This window comes from Hoplias malabaricus, chromosome 4 (genome assembly GCF_029633855.1).
Source record: "Hoplias malabaricus isolate fHopMal1 chromosome 4, fHopMal1.hap1, whole genome shotgun sequence".
NCBI classification, from domain to species: domain Eukaryota; kingdom Metazoa; phylum Chordata; class Actinopteri; order Characiformes; family Erythrinidae; genus Hoplias; species Hoplias malabaricus.
In genome coordinates this window covers 26,918,538-26,943,703 of record NC_089803.1, presented here as the reverse complement: position 1 = coordinate 26,943,703, position 25,166 = coordinate 26,918,538, and the positions used below count along the sequence as shown (strand labels likewise).

General features: G+C 40.1%; 2 protein-coding genes across 2 annotated transcripts in view; both read right to left on the bottom strand.

Moving 5' to 3' along the window:
• Positions 1 to 8,580, bottom strand: part of LOC136695001 (uncharacterized) — a 37,079-nt gene extending 28,499 nt beyond the window's left edge. Inside the window, exon 1 of the mRNA XM_066668815.1 lies at positions 8,275 to 8,580. Within this exon, the coding sequence (XP_066524912.1) occupies positions 8,275 to 8,572 (298 nt within the window). The 5' untranslated portion in view covers positions 8,573 to 8,580. The remainder of the gene's footprint in view (positions 1 to 8,274) is intronic.
• Positions 8,581 to 9,453: 873 nt separating this feature from the next.
• On the bottom strand, positions 9,454 to 20,937 carry LOC136695000 (cocaine esterase-like). Its single transcript, XM_066668813.1, has 23 exons — positions 20,862 to 20,937; positions 20,388 to 20,577; positions 20,055 to 20,193; positions 18,596 to 18,729; positions 18,306 to 18,459; positions 18,081 to 18,185; positions 17,868 to 17,969; positions 17,602 to 17,745; positions 17,154 to 17,301; positions 16,902 to 17,045; positions 15,040 to 15,112; positions 14,212 to 14,372; positions 13,489 to 13,678; positions 12,530 to 12,668; positions 12,202 to 12,335; positions 11,680 to 11,833; positions 11,287 to 11,388; positions 11,104 to 11,205; positions 10,758 to 10,901; positions 10,483 to 10,560; positions 10,120 to 10,267; positions 9,788 to 9,931; positions 9,454 to 9,530 (listed from the first exon to the last, which is right to left on the bottom strand). Exons 1-23 carry the CDS (start codon positions 20,935 to 20,937, stop codon positions 9,454 to 9,456), a joined length of 2,982 nt encoding a protein of 993 aa, XP_066524910.1.
• Positions 20,938 to 25,166: the final 4,229 nt, after the last annotated feature.

Here is a 25,166-nt window from a genome sequence, read left to right as displayed (position 1 = left end):
TTGCCTTCTTGCTTCTTTTTGACTTATTCTTTCGACTCCCTATTTTTCCTCTCTGCAGCTGATGGAGCCAACTGCCAAGGAGACTCTAAAAAGAGACTGATCTTCATGTGAACAAACAAGGGACACCATGGGCCAGTTAGCATTGCTTAAAACAGTGATTGAGTCATATAGAAACCTGTAGGACCAGCTCCGTCAGTGAGTCTCAACTTATTTTATGTTTGTCTTTTTTTATTATCCGATCAAAACCTCGTTTCAAGGCTGATCAAAGCAGGTGAACCCTTTTTTTGGCCAGAATAAGGGCCACCGCTGAGATTAGTTGATAATTTAGGGTGACCAGATCTGAGATGGTAAAAAAGAGGACACGTCTCCAGGGGGGTGGACGAGATGACTACTGACATGCAGGTTGACCAATTAAATGTTTACAGAGAAGGTTATTGACCAATAATGGTAGCTCTACAGTCAGACCGTCCAATCCAAAGATTTTAGGCTACTTCACCAGCGAACCAACGAGTAGGGGAGGGTGGGACTAGTTTGTGAAAGAAACGCTTCTCCAAATTCTATGTAAGCTCTAGAAAAACAAAATCCTGGACATTTGTGAAATTACACCTGGACATTTTTTTAAGTCTTAAGATTAGTTGATAATTAGAACATTAATGGTATATACTGACTTCAAGATGTCTCTTCTGAAAATGAGAGAAAACAGAGGGCTTTTAATTTGACACACCTTGCTCCTGAAAGTGTCTCACCAGGACAGCGAGTCAGCGGAAACTCTTCAACTGGCATCACAATGCTCTGAGGGCACCTCGAAGTGGCCTGCCCCATAAAGTGATGACATCCGAGATGAATCAGCCACAGCAACACAAACGGAAAACCAAGAGGGCCAAGCTCTGACCCTCTGCCATCACCTCACAAACTGCTGTACCCGGCAGTGGTCGACCTGCATCACATTCGCTCATAAAAATATAATTTTCAGAAGCTGATGTTTTATTAAGTCTCTTGATAAAGTTACATATTAATTAACTTCATTTAGCAACACATATTAGCCACAAGTTATGTAGCCTAGCTGATTATTAAGCCAGAAGATGGGCTTCACCTCTGTTGATCCCCATTAGAATTTGATAATCATGCTATGCATCAAATAATTATTATTTTTTTAAATAAATTATTCTTTGATTTGAAATAATACTGTGTATGGAGTCTCTTCATAAAGTCTGAAAATCCTGAAACTCACTCCCTAGCATGAACAGTATCCCAGTTTCTGATAAAGTATTAATATTGTTGTTATCTAAATTCAGTAATAATAATACTACTACTAATAATAATTTATAATTGACAATCACCATTAAACCGAAATAATTCTAATATTGTTACCAGGCTACAGCAGCACATGAATAGAAAAGTGAGAACTGTAAAGTTAGAGGCAAGGTATGGCACGGCCACAAATTGAAGGGGTTGGGATGAGCGTCCATGAAGTACACAAGCTGCTGATGTAGAGCTTGGGAGAATGAGACGATAGGATGAGAGCGAATCTAGGATGAGGAAGCTGTGCAGCAAGGAGACTGCATAGAGTGCCCAGAGGGCCGGGCAGGAGGCAGGCCCACAACAGCAACCTGTAGAGGGGGTGCGAGCTGGAAAGTATGATGCATAGAGCAGCAGCTGCCATGGGGTAGAGGGTGGGATGAAGATGAGGGTGGGATGAAGATGGGATTATAAAGGGAGGGCTGGGGATGATAAAGGGAAGGGTGGGGATGATAAAGGGAGGGATGGGATGATAAAGGGAGGGGTGGGGATGATAAAGGGGGGGGTGGGGGTGATAAAGGGAGGAGTGGGATGATGCATAGAAACAGATGTAGAGGAAGAGAAAGGGAGGGGTTGGGATGATAAAGGGAGGGGTGGAATGATGAAGGGAGGGGTGGGATAATGCATAGAGAGGATAAGAGAGAACGAAACAAGCAAGGAGGGCTGTGTCTAAATGGGTGCAATGCTGTCAATCAAGGCAGTATTCAGAGGGAAGGAGGAGCCGATTCGGAATGAAGTCTTTAACATGTTGCCTGCTTTGTTTTCTAACATTTCAAATAAGACCATCTTGGCAAGCAGTGTAGGTGAACTAGTGCCCTGGTGATGTGCATGAATATTGCAGATTCCAAGCCATTATCCATTGTGTGATCTCCCACAATGCTGAGTGCTTTGCGGGTGCAGCGAGTGGTGTAGATGTCTGTGACGGAGGGAAGAGACACACCGATAATCTTCTCAGCTGTCCTCACAATCCGCTGGAGGGACTTGCGATCTGCCACCGTGCAGTTTCCAAACCAGACAGTGATGCAGCTGGTCATGATGCTCTCGATGACTCCTCTGTAGAAAGTGGTGAGGATTAGAGGGGGAGATGCGCCTTCCTCAGCCTACGCAGAAAGTAGAGGCGTTGCTGGGCTTTCTGTATGATGTTACTGGTGTTAGTGGACCAGGTGAGATCATCCACTAGGTGAACACCAAGGAATTTGGTATTCTTAACAATCTCCACAACAGAGTTGTCGATGTTCAGCGGCGAGTGCTCACCCTTTGTTTTTCTGAAGTCTACTACCATCTCTTTGGTTTTGTCCACGTTCAGAGACAGGTTGTTGACTTCACACCAGTCAGTTAGCCGCTGCATCTCCTCTCTGTATGTTGACTCGTCGTTCTTACTGATAAGACCCACCACAGTCGTGTCATCAGCGAACTTGATGATATGATTTCAGCTGTGCATCGCTGCACAGTCATGGGTCAGCAGTGTGAACAGCAGTGGACTGAGCACGCAGCCCTGGGGGGCTCCAGTGTTCAGTGTGATGGTGCTGGAGGTGTTCCTACCGATCCAGACTGACTGAGGTCTCCCAGTCAGGAAGTCCAATATCCAGTTGCAGAGAGAAGTGTTAAGGCCCAGTACATTCAGCTTCCCAATCAGGTGCTGAGGAATGATGGTGTTGAATCCTGAGCTGAAGTCTATGAACAGCATTCGGGCATATGTGTCTTTCTTGTCCAGGTGGGTGAGTGCCAGGTGGAGCGTGGTGGATATGGCATCTTCAGTTGAACGGTTAGGACGATACGTGAAGTGTAGAGGGTCCAGTGTGGGGGGAAGTAGGGTTTTGATGTGCCTCATGACGAGCCTCTCAAAGCATTTTGTGATGACAGGTGTGAGTGCAACGGGACGATAGTCATTGAGGCTGGACACAGAAGAATTCTTAGGCACCGGGATGATGGTGGTGTTCTTGAAGCATGTTGGAACAACGGCGCTGCTAAGAGAAATGTTGAAGTTATCAGTGAAGACATCAGCAAGCTGGTCTGCACATTCTCTGAGCACTCTGCCAGGAAAATTGTCTGGTCCAGCAGCTTTCCGCAGGTTGACTCTGCATAGAGTTTTCCTCACGTCGGCTGCAGTAAAAGACAGCACCTTCTCACCAAATCTTTGTTTAAAACTTGTCTTGCTTGAAAATACTCATCTCACTTCAATAGGACTGAGTTCAGGACTGTGACTGCAGTCAGCTTAACAGAGTATTTATTTACTCTATTCATAAGAATCATTTACAGACTGAAATTTTTCCAGGCTATATTAAACATGAACTAGGGGTATAAATATTAATAGTTTTAGCTTCAAAGTTCTGAACACATCACAAGTTTTCCTCTTGTGCCCAAATCCGATTTTTATATTGTTAATTAGTTATTTAGTAATTATTAATGTTTAATGACATCAGTGAGTATCCATGTAACAGTTACATTTACAACAGAACAGTTACAACAGAACTCCTAAAAGCTGACTTTGAAATAAAGTTGACCAATCTTAGTGTTTTTTGAAGCGAGTTCCAGTCCTTGGTTGCAGCTGACTGAAAAGAGGACAGACCAAAAACTGTATTTATAGGGATCTGTAATGAGGAGAGCTCAGACACAGGATTAGGATCCATTATGCAGGTTTAATACATCAACAAAAGAGCCAAAAATACACAAAACAGGAAAAAAATGCAAAGAAGATACACAAAAATATCCAAAAACTCAAAAACTCTGAGGAGATTGTCCACAAAGTACTCAAAAGATACCAAGCCCACATTTGGATCCAAAAAAAGCATGAAAATTAAAAGGGGATTCAAGGGTCAGGAGACGTGGTAAAACTCTGAAAAAGATAAGCAAACATGAAGAAACCCAAAAAATTGTTTTTAAATGATAATATATTCATTAAAAAAAAAAGTGTGTATGTGTGTGTGTGGGGGGGGGGGGTGGTGATGAAGGTCATGAAGCACTGGTGATGAAGGTCATCGATGGCAGGTAGTTGTGTGTTGGTGATGTGCTGAGCGAACTTCACAATCTTTTGTAGGGTCTTCCTCTCAGCCTTTCTTGTTTTATATATTTATTTTAAGTGTGTCATATTGGAAATAGTCTGTGTCTGTTTGGTAATGTTTCTGGGTAGGTTGATGGGTTGTTCATAATTGGCTGGATGTATCTGCCCCCTCATGATCCCCGTGTGGAGGATCCCATGCGCCGCCGTCCTCTCTTCCGTATCCATATGTGGAAGAGTAACAAAGCCACTGTGGAGTGCATGTACGGCCATAAGGGTCCTCACAAAGGAGACATTCAGGTCAGTGTGGTCAGGTCAGGTCAGATTTGCACACATGGACCTTATTTTACATTGTTAACGTATTATATTTTACCCCTTATATCCACCTGTGAGTGTCCATGGGGTGCAGTCACGTGATTTTTTCTTTTGGCATGGCTGCCATATGGGTGACCAATTCTCTTTGGGCCTGAGCTTCTACTGACTGACACAAATGAACAGAGCTCTGTTTACAAATGTGACGAGGATAAAAGTTTCATGGATCCATACATATATTTCTGTAATGTTAACGTCTGACTAAAAGTATTAACGAATAAAACAATTGAAACTGAAATTAAAATCACATATTTTATTTGGGATGCACTGATATTAAATTCTCTCCCATGGGCCCACCACCTGTGGGAGAGGTAGTAATCCGGGTCTGGTGCATTGTGGATCGGGTGGCGGTCGGGGTCGGGGGCCCTGGCGTTCTGATCCTCGGTTACTGAAACTGGCTTTTGGAACATGGAACGTAACCTCTCTGGTGGGAAAAGAGCATGAGCTGGTGCGGGAGGTTGAGAGGTACCGGCTAGATATAGTTGGGCTCACCTCGACACACAGTATGGGCTCTGGAACCAATCTCCTTGACAGGGGCTGGATGCTCTTTCACTCTGGAGTTGCCCAGGGTGAGAGGCGTAAGGCAGGTGTGGGCTTACTCATAGCCCCCCAGCTTAGCGCCTGTACGTTGGGGTTTACCCCAGTGGACGAGAGGGTAATTTCCCTGCGCCTTCGGGTTGGGGAAAGGGCTCTGACTGTTGTTTGTGCTTATGCACCGAACAGCAGTTCAGAGTACCATGCCTTCTTGGGGACCCTAGAGGGAGTGCTGGAGAACACTCATTCTGGGGACTCCATTGTTCTGCTGGGGGACTTCAACGCTCACGTGGGTAATGACAGTGAGACCTGGAGGGGCGTGATTGGGAGGAACGGCCCCGCTGATCTGAACCCGAGTGGTGTTCAGTTATTGGATTTCTGTGCTCGTCACAGTTTGTCCATTACGAACACCATGTTCGAACATAAGGGTGTCCACAAGTACACCTGGCATCAGGACACCCTAGGCCGCATTTCGATGACCGACTTTATAGTCGTATCATCTGACCTGCGGCCATATGTTCTGGACACTCGGGTGAAGGGGGGGCTATCAAGCTGAAGAAAGAGTCCTATCAAGCCTGGTTGGCTCAGGGGACTCCGGAGGCAGCCGACAGGTACCGGGGAGCCAAGCGGCTTGCGGCCTCGGCAGTCGCTGAGGCAAAAACTCGGGTGTGGGAGGAGCTCGGTGAGAACATGGAAAACGACTTTCGGTCGGCTCCAAGAAGTTTCTGGCAAACCGTCAGGCGACTCAGGAGGGGAAAGCAGTTTTCCACCAACACTGTATATGGTGGGGGTGGGGAACTGTTGACCTCGACTGGGGATGTCATCAGACGGTGGAAGGAATACTTCGAGGATCTTCTCAATCCCACCAGCACGTCTTCCGCAGAGGAAGCAGAGCTTGGGGACCCCGGGGGGGGCTCGTCTATCACTGGGGCTGAAGTGGCCAAGGTGGTAGGGAAACTCCTTGGCGGTAGGGCCCCGGGGGTGGATGAGGTTCACCCCGGGTTCCTCAAGGCTCTGGATGTTGTGGGGCTGTCCTGGTTGACATGTCTTTGCAACATCGCGTGGACATCGCGGGGGCAGTGCCTCTGGACTGGCAGACTGGGGTGGTGGTTTCCCTTTTCAAAAAGGGGGATCGGAGGGTGTGTTCCAACTATAGGGGGATCACACTCCTCAGCCTCCCCGGTAAGGTCTATGCGGGGGTACTGGAGAAGAGAGTCCGACTGATAGTTGAACCTCGGATCCAGGAGGAACAATGCGGATTCCGCCCCGGTCGTGGAACACAGGACCAGCTCTTTACCCTCGCTAGGATTCTGGAGGGTGCATGGGAGTTTGCTCAACCAGTCTACATGTGTTTTGTGGATCTGGAGAAGGCATTCGACCGTGTCCCTCGGGGTATTCTGTGGGGGGTGCTCAGGGAGTATGGGGTACTGGGCTCTTTGTTACGAGCTATCCAGTCCCTGTACAAACAGAGCAGGAGTCTGGTTCGTATGGCTGGCAGTAAATCTGACTGGTTTCCAGTCAGAGTTGGACTCCGTCAGGGCTGCCCGTTGTCACCGGTTCTGTTCATAATTTTTATGGACAGAATTTCTCGGCGTAGCCAAGTGGCGGAGGGTGTCCGGTTTGGTGGTCTCAGGATTCCATGTCTGCTTTTTGCAGATGATGTGGTCTTGTTGGCTTCATCGAGCCGGGACCTCCAGCTCTTGCTGGACCAGTTTGCAGCCGAGTGTGAAGCGGTAGGGATGAGGATCAGCACCTCCAAGTCCGAGTCCATGGTACTCAGCCGGAAAAGGGTGGAGTGCTCTCTCCAGGTTGGAAGTGAGATCCTGCCTCAAGTGGAGGAGTTTAAATACCTCGGGGTCTTGTTCACGAGTGAGGGAAAGATGGAGCGTGAGATTGACAGGCGGATCGGTGCAGCATCAGCAGTAATGCGGGCTCTGTACCGGTCCGTTGTGGTGAAGAGAGAGCTGAGCAGAAAAGCAAAGCTCTCGATTTACCGTTCAATCTACGTCCCAACCCTCACCTATGGTCACGAGCTTTGGGTAGTGACCGAAAGAACGAGATCGCGGGTACAAGCAGCTGAAATGAGGTTTCTCTGCAGGATGTCTGGACTCTCCCTTAGAGACAGGGTTAGGAGCTCGGACATCCGGGAGAGACTCGGAGTGGAGCCGCTGCTCCTCCACGTCGAGAGGAGCCAGCTGAGATGGTTCGGGCATCTGGTTCGGATGCCTCCTGGACGCCTTCCTGGAGAGGTGTTCCGGGCATGTCCAACGGGGAGGAGGCCCCGGGGCAGACCAAGAACACGCTGGAGAGACTATATGTCTCGACTGGCCTGGGAACGCCTCGGTATACCCCCGGAGGAGCTAGAGTCGGTGGCTGGGGAGAGGGAGGTCTGGGTTTCTTTGCTCCGAATGCTTCCCCCGCGACCCGGACCCGGATAAGCGGTGGATAATGGATGGATGGATGGATGATATTAAATTTTTTGGGCCGATACGGTAACCAATTATTAGCATCTTGGTGTAGCCGAGTATGTACCTATGTAGCTTGGTGTACCTATAATAATAACTGATCATTTTATATTTAACTAAGAATAAGAAAAAAGGGCTTGTAATAGGCACTTCCAAATTGATTTGAACTTTTACTGAATTTGTTTTGCTGTAAGAACAGCAATTATTCAGAATCACATATATTGCCACAAATAAAAAGATATAATAAGATTAAAGTCAACTTGTCTCAAACAAATGTGAGGCTAGGGACATTGGTATGGATTAGTCTCCCTTTGAGACTTAAGTTATCTGAAAAATCCCCTGTGCCCTTCTGATACAGATGCTCAGACCACAGTTTACATGAACTACTAATAATGAACACACTCCAGATTTATTTATTTATTTATTCATTTAAAATAAAAAATTTATTTTTTTTCTATTCAAAGATTGCTCAGCATTTAGTTCTTGGCTCTATGAATAATAATAACAATAAAAATAATAATTATATGTATATATATAATTATAATAACAACACTGACATCATTGACATCTACAGCTCACTGTGCTCCCTCTTCTCCTGAGCTGAACGGATCAGCTCTGGAAGCTTCTCTGTCATGAAGATGAAACGCTCAGCTTTCAGGTTCTTGCCAGCTTTCTGTTCCAGGCCAATACCCAGATATTCAACTTCAGAACCATATTCAGGCCATGGTGTCAGGCCTGGCCCATTTGGAGATCTGCCATCAATAAGACAAAACACCACAGTTATGGCACCAAACCAATGGCACAATGTAGTGGACTCACTTTGTTTGGAAAGTTTAGAATTATTGAGAAGGGTCTGGCTGCAGACAAGCACTCTCTGCCTCACATGCGCTGGCAGCCTATTCATGATGTCAGTAAACTCTTTGCTACGGAATTTGAATTACATTGTGTCTGTTGAGGAATACACTTGTGCTTCATGTGCGAGGCTGGTGTCTAATGTCTTTTTGTATTATTGTGTTTTTGGCACATGATTTATTTTATGATATGAAAATTACAAAAAATAAAACATAGCTTTGTACCTTATGAATTTCAGTAATGACACAGGGATTTAGAAAATTAACCACAAGTAAATCCTGTCACTCTTATGAGCAGAGAGAGACCACTTACTGTTGGGCTAATAGACTGCAGCTGAATGGAGGTTAGCTTTGTCATACTCATTGTTGGGAGTACGATCTCAAGAAAAGACTCAAGTTTAACAAAACAAAACTGCTTTATTGCTAGGGGTTTTGGACTGTAAAGATATACATAACACACATGTGATCCAGGCATGTTCAAGCCTACCAAGAGAGAGTGAGGCAGCACACTACAAAGTGCTTATGTCTACTAAACTTATGGTATCATAAATCTAGATTCAAATGGTATTTAAAAAAAAAAATCATTAATTAATTATTTATTCTTTTGCAAAAATAGTAAGCTACTGCTCTGCTGCACATTCAATGGAATTTCTCTAGCTGCATTGTATAGCATCAGAAATCGCTACACTAATAATATTCATCATGTATAGCACAAGAACTCACCGTTACACCGTTTTATAATCTCTCAACCCATTAAGCTGAAACAACCAAACAACCGTTCCACTCTGTCGTTTCTGTCATTGTGGCAGAGAGTGCATCTGCAGACTCTATTGGGAATTATTCACTTTCATAATGTCTCTGGAAGAACAATATTTGTCGTGGTCCTTGGATTTGGCACTTAAATGTGTAAATGCTTTGAAATGATCTACATTACTCACCCAGTGCGAGCAAAGTTTCCCCAGTAGTTCATCATAGTTCTACACAGTACTTCTTCATTCTCTGTGAAGGAAGCTAACAAAAGATTTAAAAATGAAAATAGACATGGTTAGGATTTTGATTTGTGTTGTTTATTGCCCATTATAATACTAAAGTATATTATTAGAAAGAAGGAGCCAGTCCCATACTGTTTTATAATAAATGATCACTTCCAAAAAGCTATATGCATTTGTTTTACAATTTAATCTCATAACTGAAACTGTGAAATTTGCTGGTATCTCTGACTAAATCTCAGATTAGAACTGGTGATATTAAACGTAACATTTTCCTACCAGTTGTTTTGATGTGGGCGTTCCCAAAGCACAGGCCGAAAACAAAGACAATTTCATCTCCATGATCAGCACTGACAAAGCTGGGTCTCTGAATAATGCTGGGAGGCTGCTGGAACTGATACAGGTAAACTGGTGCACCAGCAGCTGACAGAACAACATTTATGAGCTTTGCAACTTTCAAACTACTGAGAACATAAAGTTGGTGATGGTATACAAAGTATGCAAGTCAAAGAACTTTCCTTATAATCTCTGATTTCTAGAGCAACCAAAGTGAATGCATCACTATGATTCAGTTCTGATTTCAAATAATATGTCTGATTACTGAATGTTACCTTTATGGAATTTTGCTAATCTGAGAGCAGGAATGGTAAAGACCAAATCTGCCATCATCTCTCTGTAACTGTCACGAATTGTGATGGGGTCATCAGTGGAGCCTAGGTATTCATCTGCCATCAGTTCATTAATCCACTGCTTTTGAGGCTTCACAGAAAAAAAGGAAGGACAACCGACACCAATTTATTATGTTTACTTCATATTTCAACACAAATAAGAGGCTGAGTAAAACAAAAGAAGGACTACTGTGTGGAAATTAAAAAAATATATAGACAACGTAATCAATTGGGAACATTTTGTTTAATGTGCAGCTTTGTGATTAGTTTGTTTGTGGTTGTTGATTCATTCATTTGTGTTCTTACATCAGGAATAAAAGCTGCCATTGAGGAAATGACTTGTTCTCTATCCATTCCATTATGCCATCCCGGAGGTGCAAGGAACTGTGGGAACAGATGATTATCAAAAAACTGCTGGAGTCTAATAGAAATGTTATATATCTAAGATTAATCCAAATATAAAGTTTCGGTGGAACGTGGTCAGTTCCATGTCAAATAAGCAATGTTCACCACATACAATAAACCAAATTTTACAACTGTTTATAATTATTGTTAAAAATGATTATACAATGTTTACTCACACTGGGCATCAACCAACCAAATTCATCATCAGTCACACCAGTGATGAGTGGTACTTTAATGAATTCCTGGTTCTGAAGAAGCTCCTCCACAGGCTTAGGAAGAAACACTTTATCTTCTGTCACTACAAAGTGCAGCATCACTTGCTAAAGATATACAAACAGTTTTTCAGTATGTTGATAAAGTACTTTTTCACATTCACAATACATAAAGCAGGCCTGGTTTTGTCAGATGGAGACATTTTTATCATGGTTTTCAATAGCGAGTGGGATTTCTTTCCCAGACCCATCTCTTCTACATAAATAACTCTTTTATTTTCACTCACACAAGGCTCTTCAGATTTCTCACCTCTTCTGAAAGCTTTATCACATCCTCTGTTGGCCACTGCTTTACACACTCAGCAATTTTCTTTGTGCTACTTAAGTCACAACCTGACAGATTAGCCACTTGCTGAAATTATACATAAAGAAATGTCAACAATTGCCAGAATGAAAGGGCATATTATGAACATGAACAAGGCCTTAAGCTGACCTGGGCTACTGGAAGGGGATCTGCTACAATGCCTTGCATTGTAGCACAACCACTTTCTGCTATTGCACGATGGAAGAGACCAGCAGACAATGGAGAAAGGAGCTAAAAAAAAGACAGTACAAAAAGGACAGTCACAAGTGATGTAGTGCACTGCTAATAAACAGGAATAAATTCAGGGGCATTGCTCATTAATGTGAGTAGAAAATGTGTAAATACAATTATAACATCTGGACTAGAGCAGCCTGTTACAGACATAGTAGTTAAACTACAAAACTCCAGACCAATGCACAGAACCATATGTTTTTAGATTTACGTCAAAAATAAAAATGGTTTATTTCTGCCTTTTACAGGAATTTCTGATCAAAGCAACATGAATATGCGTGAGATGCTCACCAAAAAGGATACACTGGCACCCCCTGCAGATTCTCCAAAAATGGTGACTGATCCAGGATTTCCTCCAAAGCTGTGAATGTGCTCCTGGACCCATTGAAGTGCAGCCACCTGGTCCAGGAGACCATAGTTTCCTGGAGCGTGTTCATCCCCTGTGCTAAAAGGAACAGTATTTACATGGAGAAAGTAGTGTATTTTAAAGTAAAACATACTAATCTGTAGTCTGTAGAAGTAATAAAGTGGCTGGAATGTCATAACTTGTTTGAGAGCACCAATATTTTATTTTAATTAATATTTATTAAAATGTATTAATTTTGCCTGGAGATAAACAGCAGTATAATGATGTGATATGGTAGTGGCACAAACAAATGAGATTTGTCACTGGTAATGGGCTGTAAAATAATAAATGTGATGGACATGCAAATTTAATATGCAATATAGTTTTTAAAAGTCTCATTTAAAAGCAATAACAGGTTAAAAATATGTAATTTAAGAATTCTGTTGCTGTGTCTGCTGCAGCTTTACCTGAAGAATCCAAAAAGACCCAGTCTGTACTGGATCAGAACAACAACAACATTCTGGTATGCAGACAAAACAGATCCATCATAAACAGAAGCAGAGCCCAAACTTAGTCCCCCACCATGAATCCAGACCATGACCTAAAGAATATAAGCAATAAAAAGATTACTTTGTCAACCTGTAATGACTCAGACAAATTTTCCCAAGCTTTGTAAGTACAAAAGGTCATTTTCTTAGACATATTCATCATGAAGGGACAAAGGTAGAGTAAACACGGCTGGGGTGGTTTTGATAAGTGAGTAAGACAGAGGTGAAGAACTGGTTTGGAGCTTACAGGTAGGTTGGCATTTTCACCAGGTTTTGCAGAAGTGTAAATATTAAGGTAGAGGCAGTCTTCTGACACGTCAGGGACTTCTACACTCAGTGTAACACTGGCAAATAGGTCCACTGTTGCTTGCCTGTTTTGTATGCACCTGAAAACATGGATATTGTGATGATTAATATCATAATACTGCACAGCTGAATAAAAGAATGTGTCCACAGCATGCACCTAGTGATATCTTGAAAATCAATAAGTGCAACATACTGTCGCTATCCAATGGAAAACATTCATTCATTCTTTGTCTGTAACCACTTACGCAGTTAAGAATTGCAGTGGGTCCAGAGGGCACAAGGCAGGAGCACACCCTGGAGGGGGCGCCATTCCATCCTAGGGCAACACACACTCACTCTGAACCTTTTGAGTCACCAGTCCTTTTACCAACGTGTGTTTATGGACAGTGGGAGGAAACCCACACAGACAGTCACCCAAAGTAGGGTTTGACAGCGACACTACCTGTTGCACCTCTGTGCCACCCAATGAAAAACATGTAACTTCAAAATAGTAAATTTACAGCAGAAGGAGAAACCCTTTTTGACTTTCAATGGAAGTCAGTGCTTAAAGATATAATCCCATGTGATTTTGGAGCATTCCTATTGGTCCATTCATCATTACATTTTTAAACAATGTTTAAAAGTCAGCTGCTGTGTACTTATGTTGTATTAACCTAAAAATCCACAGTAGTGGAGATATTTGTTTTTGTTGAGACAGCAACAATAGGTCAGTGCTCTCAAGCAGAAATCAACTAATGTATAATCTACATTTCTACAATTTCACTTCTTTAAACATTGTATGCGGGTTGTTTATAATAAATCACCAGTGAGTGACCTTACAATGAAAATGAAATTAGAAAGTGATTAAATAAAAAGTGAACGTAAATAAGAATTCAAAACTCTTAAACTAGCATATCTTACATGTGTGGCTGCTGTGTGGAATCTCTTACTCCTTCCCAAGCTGTTGCAGGTTGTGGTGGGGTGAATCTCAGAGAGCCCACTGGGGGCTTTGCAAATGGTACCCCCAGATAACTGTGGACCACTGTATCTTTTCCTTTAGCCGTTACAAACTCGCCTTTTAGAGATCCTAATTTAGTCTGCACAACAGGTCCTAGCAGAGACATTTCACGTTAGAAATGTACATAAATAAATCAGCTGGTAATAAAATTATTATAATTATGATATGTTAAGTCATTTAAATCTTTAACCTATATTTGCCTCAAGATCAAATGATGATGTGATGATAAATGAAGCTTAGGTCAAGCAGTACAGCACAACATGTCATAAATGTAATCTAAAAGTACTTCATGTCTTGCCTGACGACTCACAGCTTATATAAACAATATATAGAATATATATATAACAGTCACTGCTGAGATAAAGACCTAGTGCAACAATGAGAACTAAGAATGTAGTATTAGCACACACTTCCCTAAATTTATTTCCTGTGTCTGGACTGAAGAGGGAAGTCCGAGTGTTTCTGAGATGTACAATGTGTTACTCTGCATCTTTACTTCAGCTGTGGTGATATAAATCCAGTGAAACACAGTACTGTACTTTTGCAAGTGAAGTATATTGTGAAAGCAGAACTAGTTTAACAGAAATTGTCTAAAACAAGTGCAGAGGGCCACAAACACAAATTACCATCCTTTTTCTCTCGTTTCAAGTGGGAAAGAGTCTCAGTTAAAAACTTGTAGTGCTTTCCCTTCAGGTTTTTGCCAGGTTTCTGTTTCAGGCCAATGCCCAGATACTCTGCCTCAGTTCCATGCTCAGGCCATAGTGTCAGGCCTGGCCCATTTGGAGACCTGCACTCAAACACACAGGAAAAAATGTTTAAACTGTGGTGCAGTTTATGGAATAAGATGGTGTTTAAATTCATTGTATGCCTTCTTGGTAACACTTTATAATACAGCCTGTGTTTTAGAGTGCATTTTCCTCCACTTGCAGTGTAATATGTTGTGCCTTAGACTGTAGTTTGTACTGTACTAACAGTGTACATATCACTGAGCAATTCCAGATATATATATATCACCAGTCCTTCGCAGGGCGACAAACACTCACACATATCGGCACTTTTGAGTTGCCAATCCAAATACCTAACTCCTCACAGACTATCACCCAGAGCGGGACTCGAACCCACAATCCCAGGACCCTGGAGCTGTGTGACTGTGACACTACCTGCTGCTGTACATACACACACACACACACACACACACACACACACACACACACATTTATATATTAAAAATGAAAGAAAGAAATTTCATTGTAGTACCTAAGTCTCCAGTTGTTATTGTCTTGTTGCTTTCTGTACATAAACCTTAGTACAAGTAGGAACCACTTTGTAAAATGTAGATACTTATGGAGAAGTTACACTGTTAGTACCAGGAAAGTACACTCCAAAATGTGGCATGTTACACTGTAGACACACTGTAGTACACCATAAATTATAATTACGGTATAATTACTCACCCAGTGCGAGCAAAATTCCCCCAGTAGGCCATCATTGTTCTACACAGTTCATTCTCTTCCTCTGTGAACTGACCTGAAAGAGAGACAGAAAATATATTCAGAAGAAAATTATAGATTAAAACTTTTTCACCTAACACTTTACCTTAAGGTTCGTTAATTAATTATTAATTATAGAATGCATAATGATTAATTTCCCATTATTTAATCAGTAGTTAACTCTTCATTATCTGTTACTAAGCATTAACTGTTACTTAGTAATTGATTAATTTACTAGGCATTAGTAATGAATTAAACTGGTAATTAGGATGTTAGCTGATATCTTAATAACTCATTATCTGTGTACTAACTGCTACGTACCCCATTGTTAATAAATTAGTAAGTATGTTCATTCATTTAAAGTAGTAACATAATAACTTTATTGTAGTTATGCATCAATGCCACTAATTATTTGAATTAATCATTAATTATTAATAAATATACTACTAATTAGTTTATTATTAAGTATATTAGTGTATACTGTATCTTATAGAGTAATCCTGCTAATTATCTATTAATTACCCCACATTTTTAGCTGTGTCATTTTTTTCACATTGGTCCTTATTCATCAAACACAAATTCATTGATAATTTTGTGATCCATCAATTAAATCTTTGGCGTATCTGTAAACTTGTGTTGGGTATTACTGAGTGTTTGAGTGTAAAGCATTGTCATTAACTAACAGAAAGTATTATTATTATCTTTAATAATTTCAAGATTGCTTGGTGGTAGAATGTTTGCCTCTAAGCCCTGGGCTCTTGGGTTCAAGGCTTGATCTGGGTGGAGTTTTCATGTTCTCCTCCTATCTGTGTTTCTTCCCACATTTCAAAAACATGGAGGTCAGGTAAATTGGCTGCTGTAAACCACTCTGGTTTGAATGAATGGGTGTGTTTGCATGTATGAATATGTGTGAATGAATGTGTGTATGCCCAGATATGGATTGACACTCTTTAATGGGAATCTGTAATGGCCGATGCAGTCCTCCAGGTGGATGGTCACTTCTGGTAGAGAGCACGCTGTGTGCAAATGTCTGCTGCTTCTCGCCGGTGCGTGTTGGTCGAATATTGACCGTAAAGTGCGTTGTGTAGAGTTTTAACTGTAAAAGTGTTCTTGAGTATCTAGAAAGGCTAAGTAATGCTAAGTTCATTCATTCATTTACTGCTGGACATGCTTTATGCTTAAGTCTCCACTTGTACAAAAGTTTTATGAATTAAATGCAGAATGGTTCCCACTTTCCATCTTTTTATACTTTGATAAATAATAACCATTAATTTATTTACCTTTTTACCATGATTTTTTCAAAATAATACATTTCTCTAACTTAACACTTAATTGCTTCTTTACTTACTGGTACGTAACCATTAATTACTGCAATATGTGTCCCTCCAATTAAAGTGACATTTTTCATTAAGAGTAATTAATTAATTAAATGTAAAGTGTTACTATATATATATATATATATATTAATTACCTAGCACCTAGATATATTGAGTTTCAAAGCAGTATGTTTAAAGATCATCACTGTAATGAAATAAAATATCACATTATTGTTTTTATTATTATTCTGTTAGGAGGCAGGAACACACCCTGGACCAAGCACCAGTTCATCACAGGGCATCACACCCTCACACCTATGGACACTTTTGACTATACAAGCCACCTATCAATGTGTGTTTTTGTAGTGTGGCAGGAAACTAGAGCACCCGGAGGAAACACACACACCAAGAACACACCAAAACTGCTTTCAGACAGTGACGTGGCAGTAATTGAAAACACAATGCTAGGATCCTAGAGATGTGTCATCATCATCATCATCATCATCTTACCATGAGGTTCATTGTAGCAAAAGCAGCTGCCGAAAACAAAATGAATTTCATCTCCATGGTCACTCCCAACAAAGCTGGGTCTCCTTTTCTTGAGCTCGTTATAAGTATGCTGGAACTCGTACAGATATACGGGTGCACCAGAATCTAATTGATAAAAACAAACAAAGAAAATATTGCATAAGACGATTAACATTGTCACAAATCAGTTATTATTTACCCACTGTACCCGAGAAATGTATGGATTTATTTTACCTTTGTGGTACTTTGCCACTTTGCGAGCAGGAATATTAAAGACCAAGTCTCCATACATCTCTCTTAAACCATCTCGGATTTTAATTGGATCATCTGTGGAGCCTATGTACTCATTCACCACTACTTCATGAATCCATTTCTCACTGGGCTGGAGGAAATGCAAGGACAGTCAAATTAATATATATTCAGCAGTATTCATAAGTATTCAGCAACAATATAGATTTATAGTTTTACTTACATCAGGAAAAAACACAGACATCATTGACATGATTTCCTCTCTGTTTATGCCAGTGGTCCATTCTGGCGAAGCAAGGAACTGCAGATTTTTTTATTTTTATTTTTGATTATAATGCCTCTTATAAAATAATATTTAACATAGAACACATTTTATTCAGTGTACTATTTTCACAGTAACATGTTTGACATACTCAAGTAATCATTCACTCACATAAATGAGTCCATGTCCACCTTCATCATCATTAACACCTGTAATAAGTGGCACTTTGTTGAATTGTTTATTTTTAAGAAGTTCATACACAGATTTGGGAAGGAATTGTCCATCTTTTGTCACTTGCACAGAGACCAGTCCTTCCTGAAAAACAAAAGTAACAAAAATAAATCATAATATTTAACAACTAAAAATCCTGGAGTATATAGGTTTTAGGAGAACTATAACTAACCATAAAAATGATACAGAACTTATCAGAAACTCACTGCTTGTGCAGTCCTCTGAAGCTCCTCCTCTGACAACTGCATAATACAGTCAACCATTTTCTTCGTACAAGAGATGTCACAGCCAGAAACATTAGCCAGATGCTAAAGAGAAACATAATTGACATAATTTGAGCAGGTAAAAGAAATATGCTTTGTATTCAATATTCTAGAAAAAACGTCTTGTGTGGTCACTAAAGAACATGTGCTCTTCACCTGAGCTAAGGGTAAAGGGTTGGAGGTCAGTAGAACATCTATTGCTGCAGTGCCACTCTCTGCTATGGCGTAGTGAAAGAGACCAGTGGATAATGGTGAAAGAATCTGTACAAAGACAGGTACTAAAACTTAAAACATTCCAAAAATAAATAAATTGATCTGAGAGGCAATATGTTATTGTTTCCTTTAGAGCTTACTTTAATTCAAAATCTTTTAGTTCCCTACCAGTAAAGACACACTGAATCCTCCTGCAGACTCCCCAAAGATGGTGACTGAACCTGGATCTCCCCCAAAGCTGTGAATGTGCTCCTGGACCCACTGAAGTGCGGCCACTTGGTCCAGGAGACCATAGTTTCCTGGAGCGTGTTCATCCCCTGTGCTAAAAGGAGAATGATCTATTCAGCCAGTTCAGACTCAGAATAATCCCTTCTTCAAATGTACTCTTCAACTGAAATGAATCACTCAAGTGTAAAATCTCACGAGGTAGATTTCTATATAAAAAAAATGTAATTTACCTGAAAAATCCAAGTAACCCAAGCCTGTACTGTATCACGACAACAACAACATTCTGATAGGCTGCCAGCACACTTCCATCTTGCATGGAGGCCGAACCTATGGTTAATGCTCCACCATGGATCCACACCATGACCTGTGAGACACCAGCAATTTAAAAAAAACAGTATTTCACAAGAGCTTGTTCACAGAGTTTATAGTGAATCATTATGCACATGCAAAAAAGCTTTTCAGCTCCAGGTAAAAAATGACATACTGCGGAATCTTCTAAAACCAATTAATGGTGTTTTCAACTAAAACCAAAGACTGAAATATATTTGAATTGTTTTTTTATACAATTTTGCTAAAAATAATAAAAGTACTATTTTTGTCTGGCGAGACTGGTACTGTGAATATGAAAATTCGTATTTAAAATTCCTCAGTGAAAGAATTTCTCAAAAATGGGATGTTCAATTATTGATAAAAAATTGTGGTTTATAATTTAAATCATATTATATGGGTCTTATGGATTATACAAATATAACACATAGCATTTTTTTTAATGTGTAGAAATACAAAACTTTATATCCCAGGGGTATAAACGGTTTGTCTTGGGATAGCAAAGTGTAATTCCTTTGCTGGACCAACAGCCAAAAATATAAAACAATATGAAAATAAACACATTACGTATTTATTGACATAAATAAGGAAATGTTTCATCTAGTAAAGTTTTTTTTAATCTTTCAGTTTTATAGTGAGTCTCCAAATTCTAAGGGCCATTTAACCAATGAATAAAGAAAAAATGGTTTGCCTGTATTTTGCTCTTATCATTGCTCTGCATCTAATATTTCGGTTCTTCAATGTGTTTCTTGACTGCAGACTAAAACATTGGTATGCTTACTTTGTTGTGTGAGTTCCTGACTTGGCTGGATATTGTGAAATAGTTTCTTTTCCAAGGAGTGAATTCTGCTATTTAAATTATCTCCCACTAAAGTCTTCCATGGTCTTTTAGGCCTTTGGTGTTTATGTGCTCAAAAGTACATTCTTTTTTTTTAAGAACATACAAAACTGCTGACTTGTCTCTCAGATTTTGTTTCATTTTTAGCTTAATGATGACTTCTAACACTTCCTCCCATTTAACAGACAGTTAACAAATGTAAAGTCAACACTGGGATATATTGGGAAATATTAGTTTTTCTTTATATGTTTCTTTGTTGTGAAGTTATGGGTCAACTTTATATTGTTATATTATTGTTGACCACACATTCTTTATCTCGTTGGTTAAGACTGTGTGGTGAGGACAACTTTAAGGATGGACAAATCAATCATGCTCTAGCAACAGCTTTACTATATATCACTGTTTCAATTTAAATCCAAAACACTGAAATAAACTAAACAAATTATGCAAAATATAATGTAATATTAAGAAGACCATAAATATCACATTTATAATAAAATGTTAAAATGTTCCCAGTGACTTACAGGTAATTTACTGTCTTCGCCAGGTTTAGAAGGCGTGTAAATGTTGAGGTAGAGGCAGTCTTCAGACATCTCTGGAACTTCCATGTTCCCAGAATAGTCATTTACAAGTTGCACAAGTAGTGGTCTGTCTTGAATGCATCTAAAACAAATGTCAACAAACCAAGAAACATTTTATTATGTTTGATATTTCCGAATCAAAATGATCCCACTGTACTCTTATCATGGCTTAATTCTGTCATTGTTTGTTTTATTGACCTGAGATTGTAGATTAATTGAAATTTACATTGACTAAACAAACAACAGCTTCATGTACACTACTACTTTTTTCCTTACATGTGCGGATGCTGTGTGGTGTCCCTCACTCCGTCCCATGCTTCTGCAGTTTGTGGCGGGGTGAGTCTCAGTTGACCCACTGGGGGCTTCGCAAATGGAACACCCAAATAGCTGTGGATGACTGTATCTTTGCCTTTTACTGTCATATACTGGCCTTTTAGAGCCCCTAACTTTGTCTGAACAACAGGTCCTGTCACACAAAAGTGAATAAAAAACATTTACCCAGTACAGCACAAAACGTGCATTCAATTAATTTATTATTATTCTAGAAAGGATTATTAGAATTCTGACATCCCTTTACTAAACTCTCTTTCTGTGAATTTCAGGCATTAAAGCCTTCTATTGTATGATTTCCACTGTGTGCCAAAGCTCAGTTTCTCTCCCTTTGAATTTTAAACAGTCTTAAAGTCAACTAAAACTTCAGTGTCACTAAAAACCGACATCATTTAAAGTTTTACTACCGCAGATTCTTACCATGGTCTTCTCCTGTCACTGGGTTAAGGAGAGCGGCTCCTATCACGCAGCACAGCAGTAAGTACTCCGCGATCATGTCTTGGCTCTGAGCTCTGAGTAACAAACTGAACCCTAGCTGCATATTTATTTAAGAGAGGGCTGTAGCCGTTATTACGTAAAAGGAGCAGCAGCAGCCATGTGAACTTTGCCTTTCATATTTTGCAAGATGTTACAGGTTGATTGACTGTAATTTACATTATGTTGCAAGTGAAATTTATTTACACCATTTCGAATTCATCACTGTTCAAGTGGTCAAACGGGTCTCTTGATGGACCTATTTTTTTTTTTCATTTTCAACAACGGCTCCCTCTGTCTCCATATTCATTCATTATCTGTAAGCGCCTATCCAATTCAGGGTCGCGGTGGGTCCAGAGCCTACCTGGAATCATTGGCCGCAAGGAACGTACTGTAAATTACGGAATCGTCCCGTAAAATGCGTTCTGTTTTGAACCGATACTGGACGCATCTTGTTCCGTATTTTTGAGATCATACTTTTTTGGTGATTGTTTGTGTCAGAAACATGCAACGTTCTCTCGCAGCCGGAGTGAGGGGCAGATTCTCCATGGCTCCTAAAAAAAGAACGCACATTTGATTGGTTGTCACCTTAATTTAGCCAATCAGCAGCCAGAGTTATCTGTCCATCATTCAATGCTACATTCAATGGAATCACAGTCCCTCCTACAGGGGGTTGTTTTGCAGCCGCGCTGAGAGCAGCAGGTCAGTGCTGAAAACTGGGCACTTTTAGATAGAAATATCGTTAGCACTGTGTCCTGGAGAATCTACATTTCATTCTCCCGCAACACATCACAGAAACATTTTTGAATCAAATTAATTATTTGAAAATCACATTAGATAAAATAAAGATTGACAATAATGTTAACAAATTATTAGAGTGTAAGACAAATATTAGTCTTAAATAAGCAATTAATTCTATGACATTTTGACTGGACATATGTAATAAGGACGAAACTTTTAGACAATATTCATTCACTTCAGGTCTTACTGTAAGTAATGATCAATTTAAAATAATACAGTTATTTCAAACTGGTATTACAGTATTTGCAAAATACATAGACAGATTCTGCTTTGCCATTGTTCAAAAAGGCTACTGACAGGCACTGACTGTCCTGATGATGAGAGGCTTAATAAAAGTCTCACAGCAAAAATGTTTTATCTGATTTACTACAGTCAGAAAGGATTTACAGGTGAATACTGGTCCCCTGGCCTCAGCGTTCCTTATTTTGATTTCAGAAAATTGGCAACCTTACGTACGCGATGTATGCAGGGAGAAGGTGTAGTGAGTTTATTGATGCTGTCATTACAAGACAAAAATAAAAACAAAGACATTAATTAAAGAATTGGTGAAGGTAAAGTAAGCCTGCTGGAAAAAGTAATTAAAATTTTCATGCATTAAACACTGCAGTATTTAGAGCTGACTGAACTGATGTTTGTGTTCTTTCTGACGTTTATGATTGTATATTTTACAGATACATGTATATAATGAGTAAATAGTTGTTTACAAGTCAGTTTTTTTTTTACCTGTAGAGGGATATTAGAATTTTTTTTCATAAAGGCAGCAACTCCTTGTGGCACAGTGCCACAGCAGGTAGTGTCGCAGTCACACAGCTCTAGGGACCTGGAAGTTGTGGGTTTGAGTCCCATGCCAGGTGGCTGTGAGGAATTGGTGTTCTCCCCATGTCCGCGTGGGTTTCCTCCGGGTGCTCCGTTTTTCTCCCACAGTCTGAATACACACTTTGCTAGGTGGATTGGTGACTCAAATGTGTCCGTAGGTGTGAGTGTGTGTGTTGCCCTGTGAAGGACTGGCGCCCCCTCCAAGGTGTATTCCTGCCTTGCGCCCAATGATTCCAGGTAGGCTCTGGACCCACCGTGACCCTGAACTGGATAAGCGCTTACAGATAATGAATGAATGAATTAACTCTTTGTGGCTTAATATGTACCTTGTCAAAGAAATATACTGCAATGAGGCAATTACCCCAGACTACCCTGGTTATAGCTTAGCCCCCCTGCTCATTAATAGTGACAGCCCTGTCCCTGACCCCGCATTATATAGGCGTACTTTGCACTACCTTAATGCATCTAATAATTTTTTTTTAGTAAGCTGTCTTCCATGTAATTTTCTTCATGGCTGTACAGTAAAACAAGAGAATAATATTAATACTATTCATTTTTTTAGATATCTTTTAGATTTTAGATACAATAGAGTGAGTAAGTAGAAGAAAATTATGAAATTGTGCATGTCATACTCTAATGACACAAGCATTGCAGATGTAATACTGTTCGTTCCTCTCCACTTCTTTTTAAACCTGTCTTTGTGGCCCCTTTAATCTCACCTCACATGTTCATAAAACATGCACAGTTTCTGCCTCAACTGAGTGGTCATCTTTTGCCTCTCCTTTCCTCCTGTGGTGTGTCCACCTGTATACCTGTCCAGGTGTGAACCCTAGGGTGAAGTCAGGACGCTTTATGAAGCTCCTTCCAGATTACGAGCACATGGACTATCGGGATGTATACACCCACTGTATGTACTACCAGGTGTGAGGGCTGAATGGGGTGGTTCATCTAAGGGGCCACCTCTAGGTGGTGCTTGGTAGAGGTTGCCCTTTCTTGCTGATTTGGAAACAATGCGCTGACATTAATGTAACTGATTTTGGGGTTAGAGAGAGTTTGGGGAAGCTCAATATAAATCAGCCATGAGGGCACCTTCTGCCTGGAGCCCTGTACACCTCTGTGTCCTGCATGTGTGGAAGATGGACACACACTGGCCTGATGAGCAGGGGTCTGCAGTGATCCTAACCTGACCTGACTGTGTGAAGTGTTTCTTCTTTTAATAGTAACTCCTGCTTTTATCCACAATGCTTACTTTAGAATTTTACCTTATTTAGAAATACAGCTGTGGGAGATTGGGAACCACTGTGAATGATTGGGATTTCTAGATCAATGGTTTCAAATGGCATCCCCCACTGGGCAGTGCAATTTGGCACCATAATCTTTGGTCATATGTGACCTAAATGCATATGTGATCTAAATCTTTGTTTAAAACTTGTCTTGCTTGAAACTACTCACCTCACTTCAATAGGACCGAGTTCAGGACTGTGACTGCAGTCAGTTTAACAGAGTATTTATTTACTCCATTCATTAGAATCATTTACAGACTGAAATTTTTCCAGATTCAGGATAGGCATATTAAACATGAACTAGGGGTATAAATAATCATAGTTTTAGATTCACAGTTCTGAAAACATCACAATTCTTCCTCTTGTGCCCAAATCAGATTTTTATATTGTTAATTAGTTATTTAGTAATTATTAATGTTTGGTATAACCAGCATTAAATCCTGTCTGGTAAAGTAGCTATGAAAACCTCAGTAAAGCTCTAAGAAATGTTACTAATAGTGTAATAATGATATTTGGATTAAAATGGTTTGTATTTTTTTAAGTTCTCTACTTTACACGCTAATATATGCGCACATTTATATCATAACAAGTCAAAAAGTGAAAGCTTATAAAATTGCTGTAATGCCTTATTTTACAATTATGTTTGGAGGATTGTTTAGTGTGTAACATTTGAAATGCTTTTCTCCAGTATAAGTGCTGTTAGTAATGACAAATAACGAACATCATAATGTAGGCTATAGAAAAAGCACTTTATGAAATATGACTTTTTGTGTTCAGATATAAAATCAGCTAACAAAGGCAGAAATACAGGCCATTTTTTTACCATTCAAGTCATTTCATATTTCACCAGGCACGTCATTAAGAACAACGTATTTACAAAGACAGCCAAAGGCAAAGCCTTTTGAGACACAAACAAACATCCACTACTGAGATGAGGATGAGAAATGACATCAGTGAGTATCCATGTAACAGTTACATTTATCAGCTAAAAGAGCAGTAACAGAACTCCTAAAAGCTGACTTTGAAATAAAGTTGACCAATCTTAGTGTTTTTTGAAGCGAGTTCCAGTCCTTGGTTGCAGCTGACTGAAAAGAGGACAGACCAAAAACTGTATTTATAGGGATCTTTAATGAGGAGAGCTCAGACACAGGATTAGGATCCATTATGCAGGTTTAATACATCAACAAAAGAGCCAAAAATACACAAAACAGGAAAAAAAATGCAAAGAAGGTACACAAAAATATCCAAAAACGCAAAAACTCTGAGGAGATTGTCCACAAAGTACTCAAAAGATACCAAGCCCACGTCTGCATCCAAAATAAACATGAAAATTTAAAGGGGATTCAAGGGT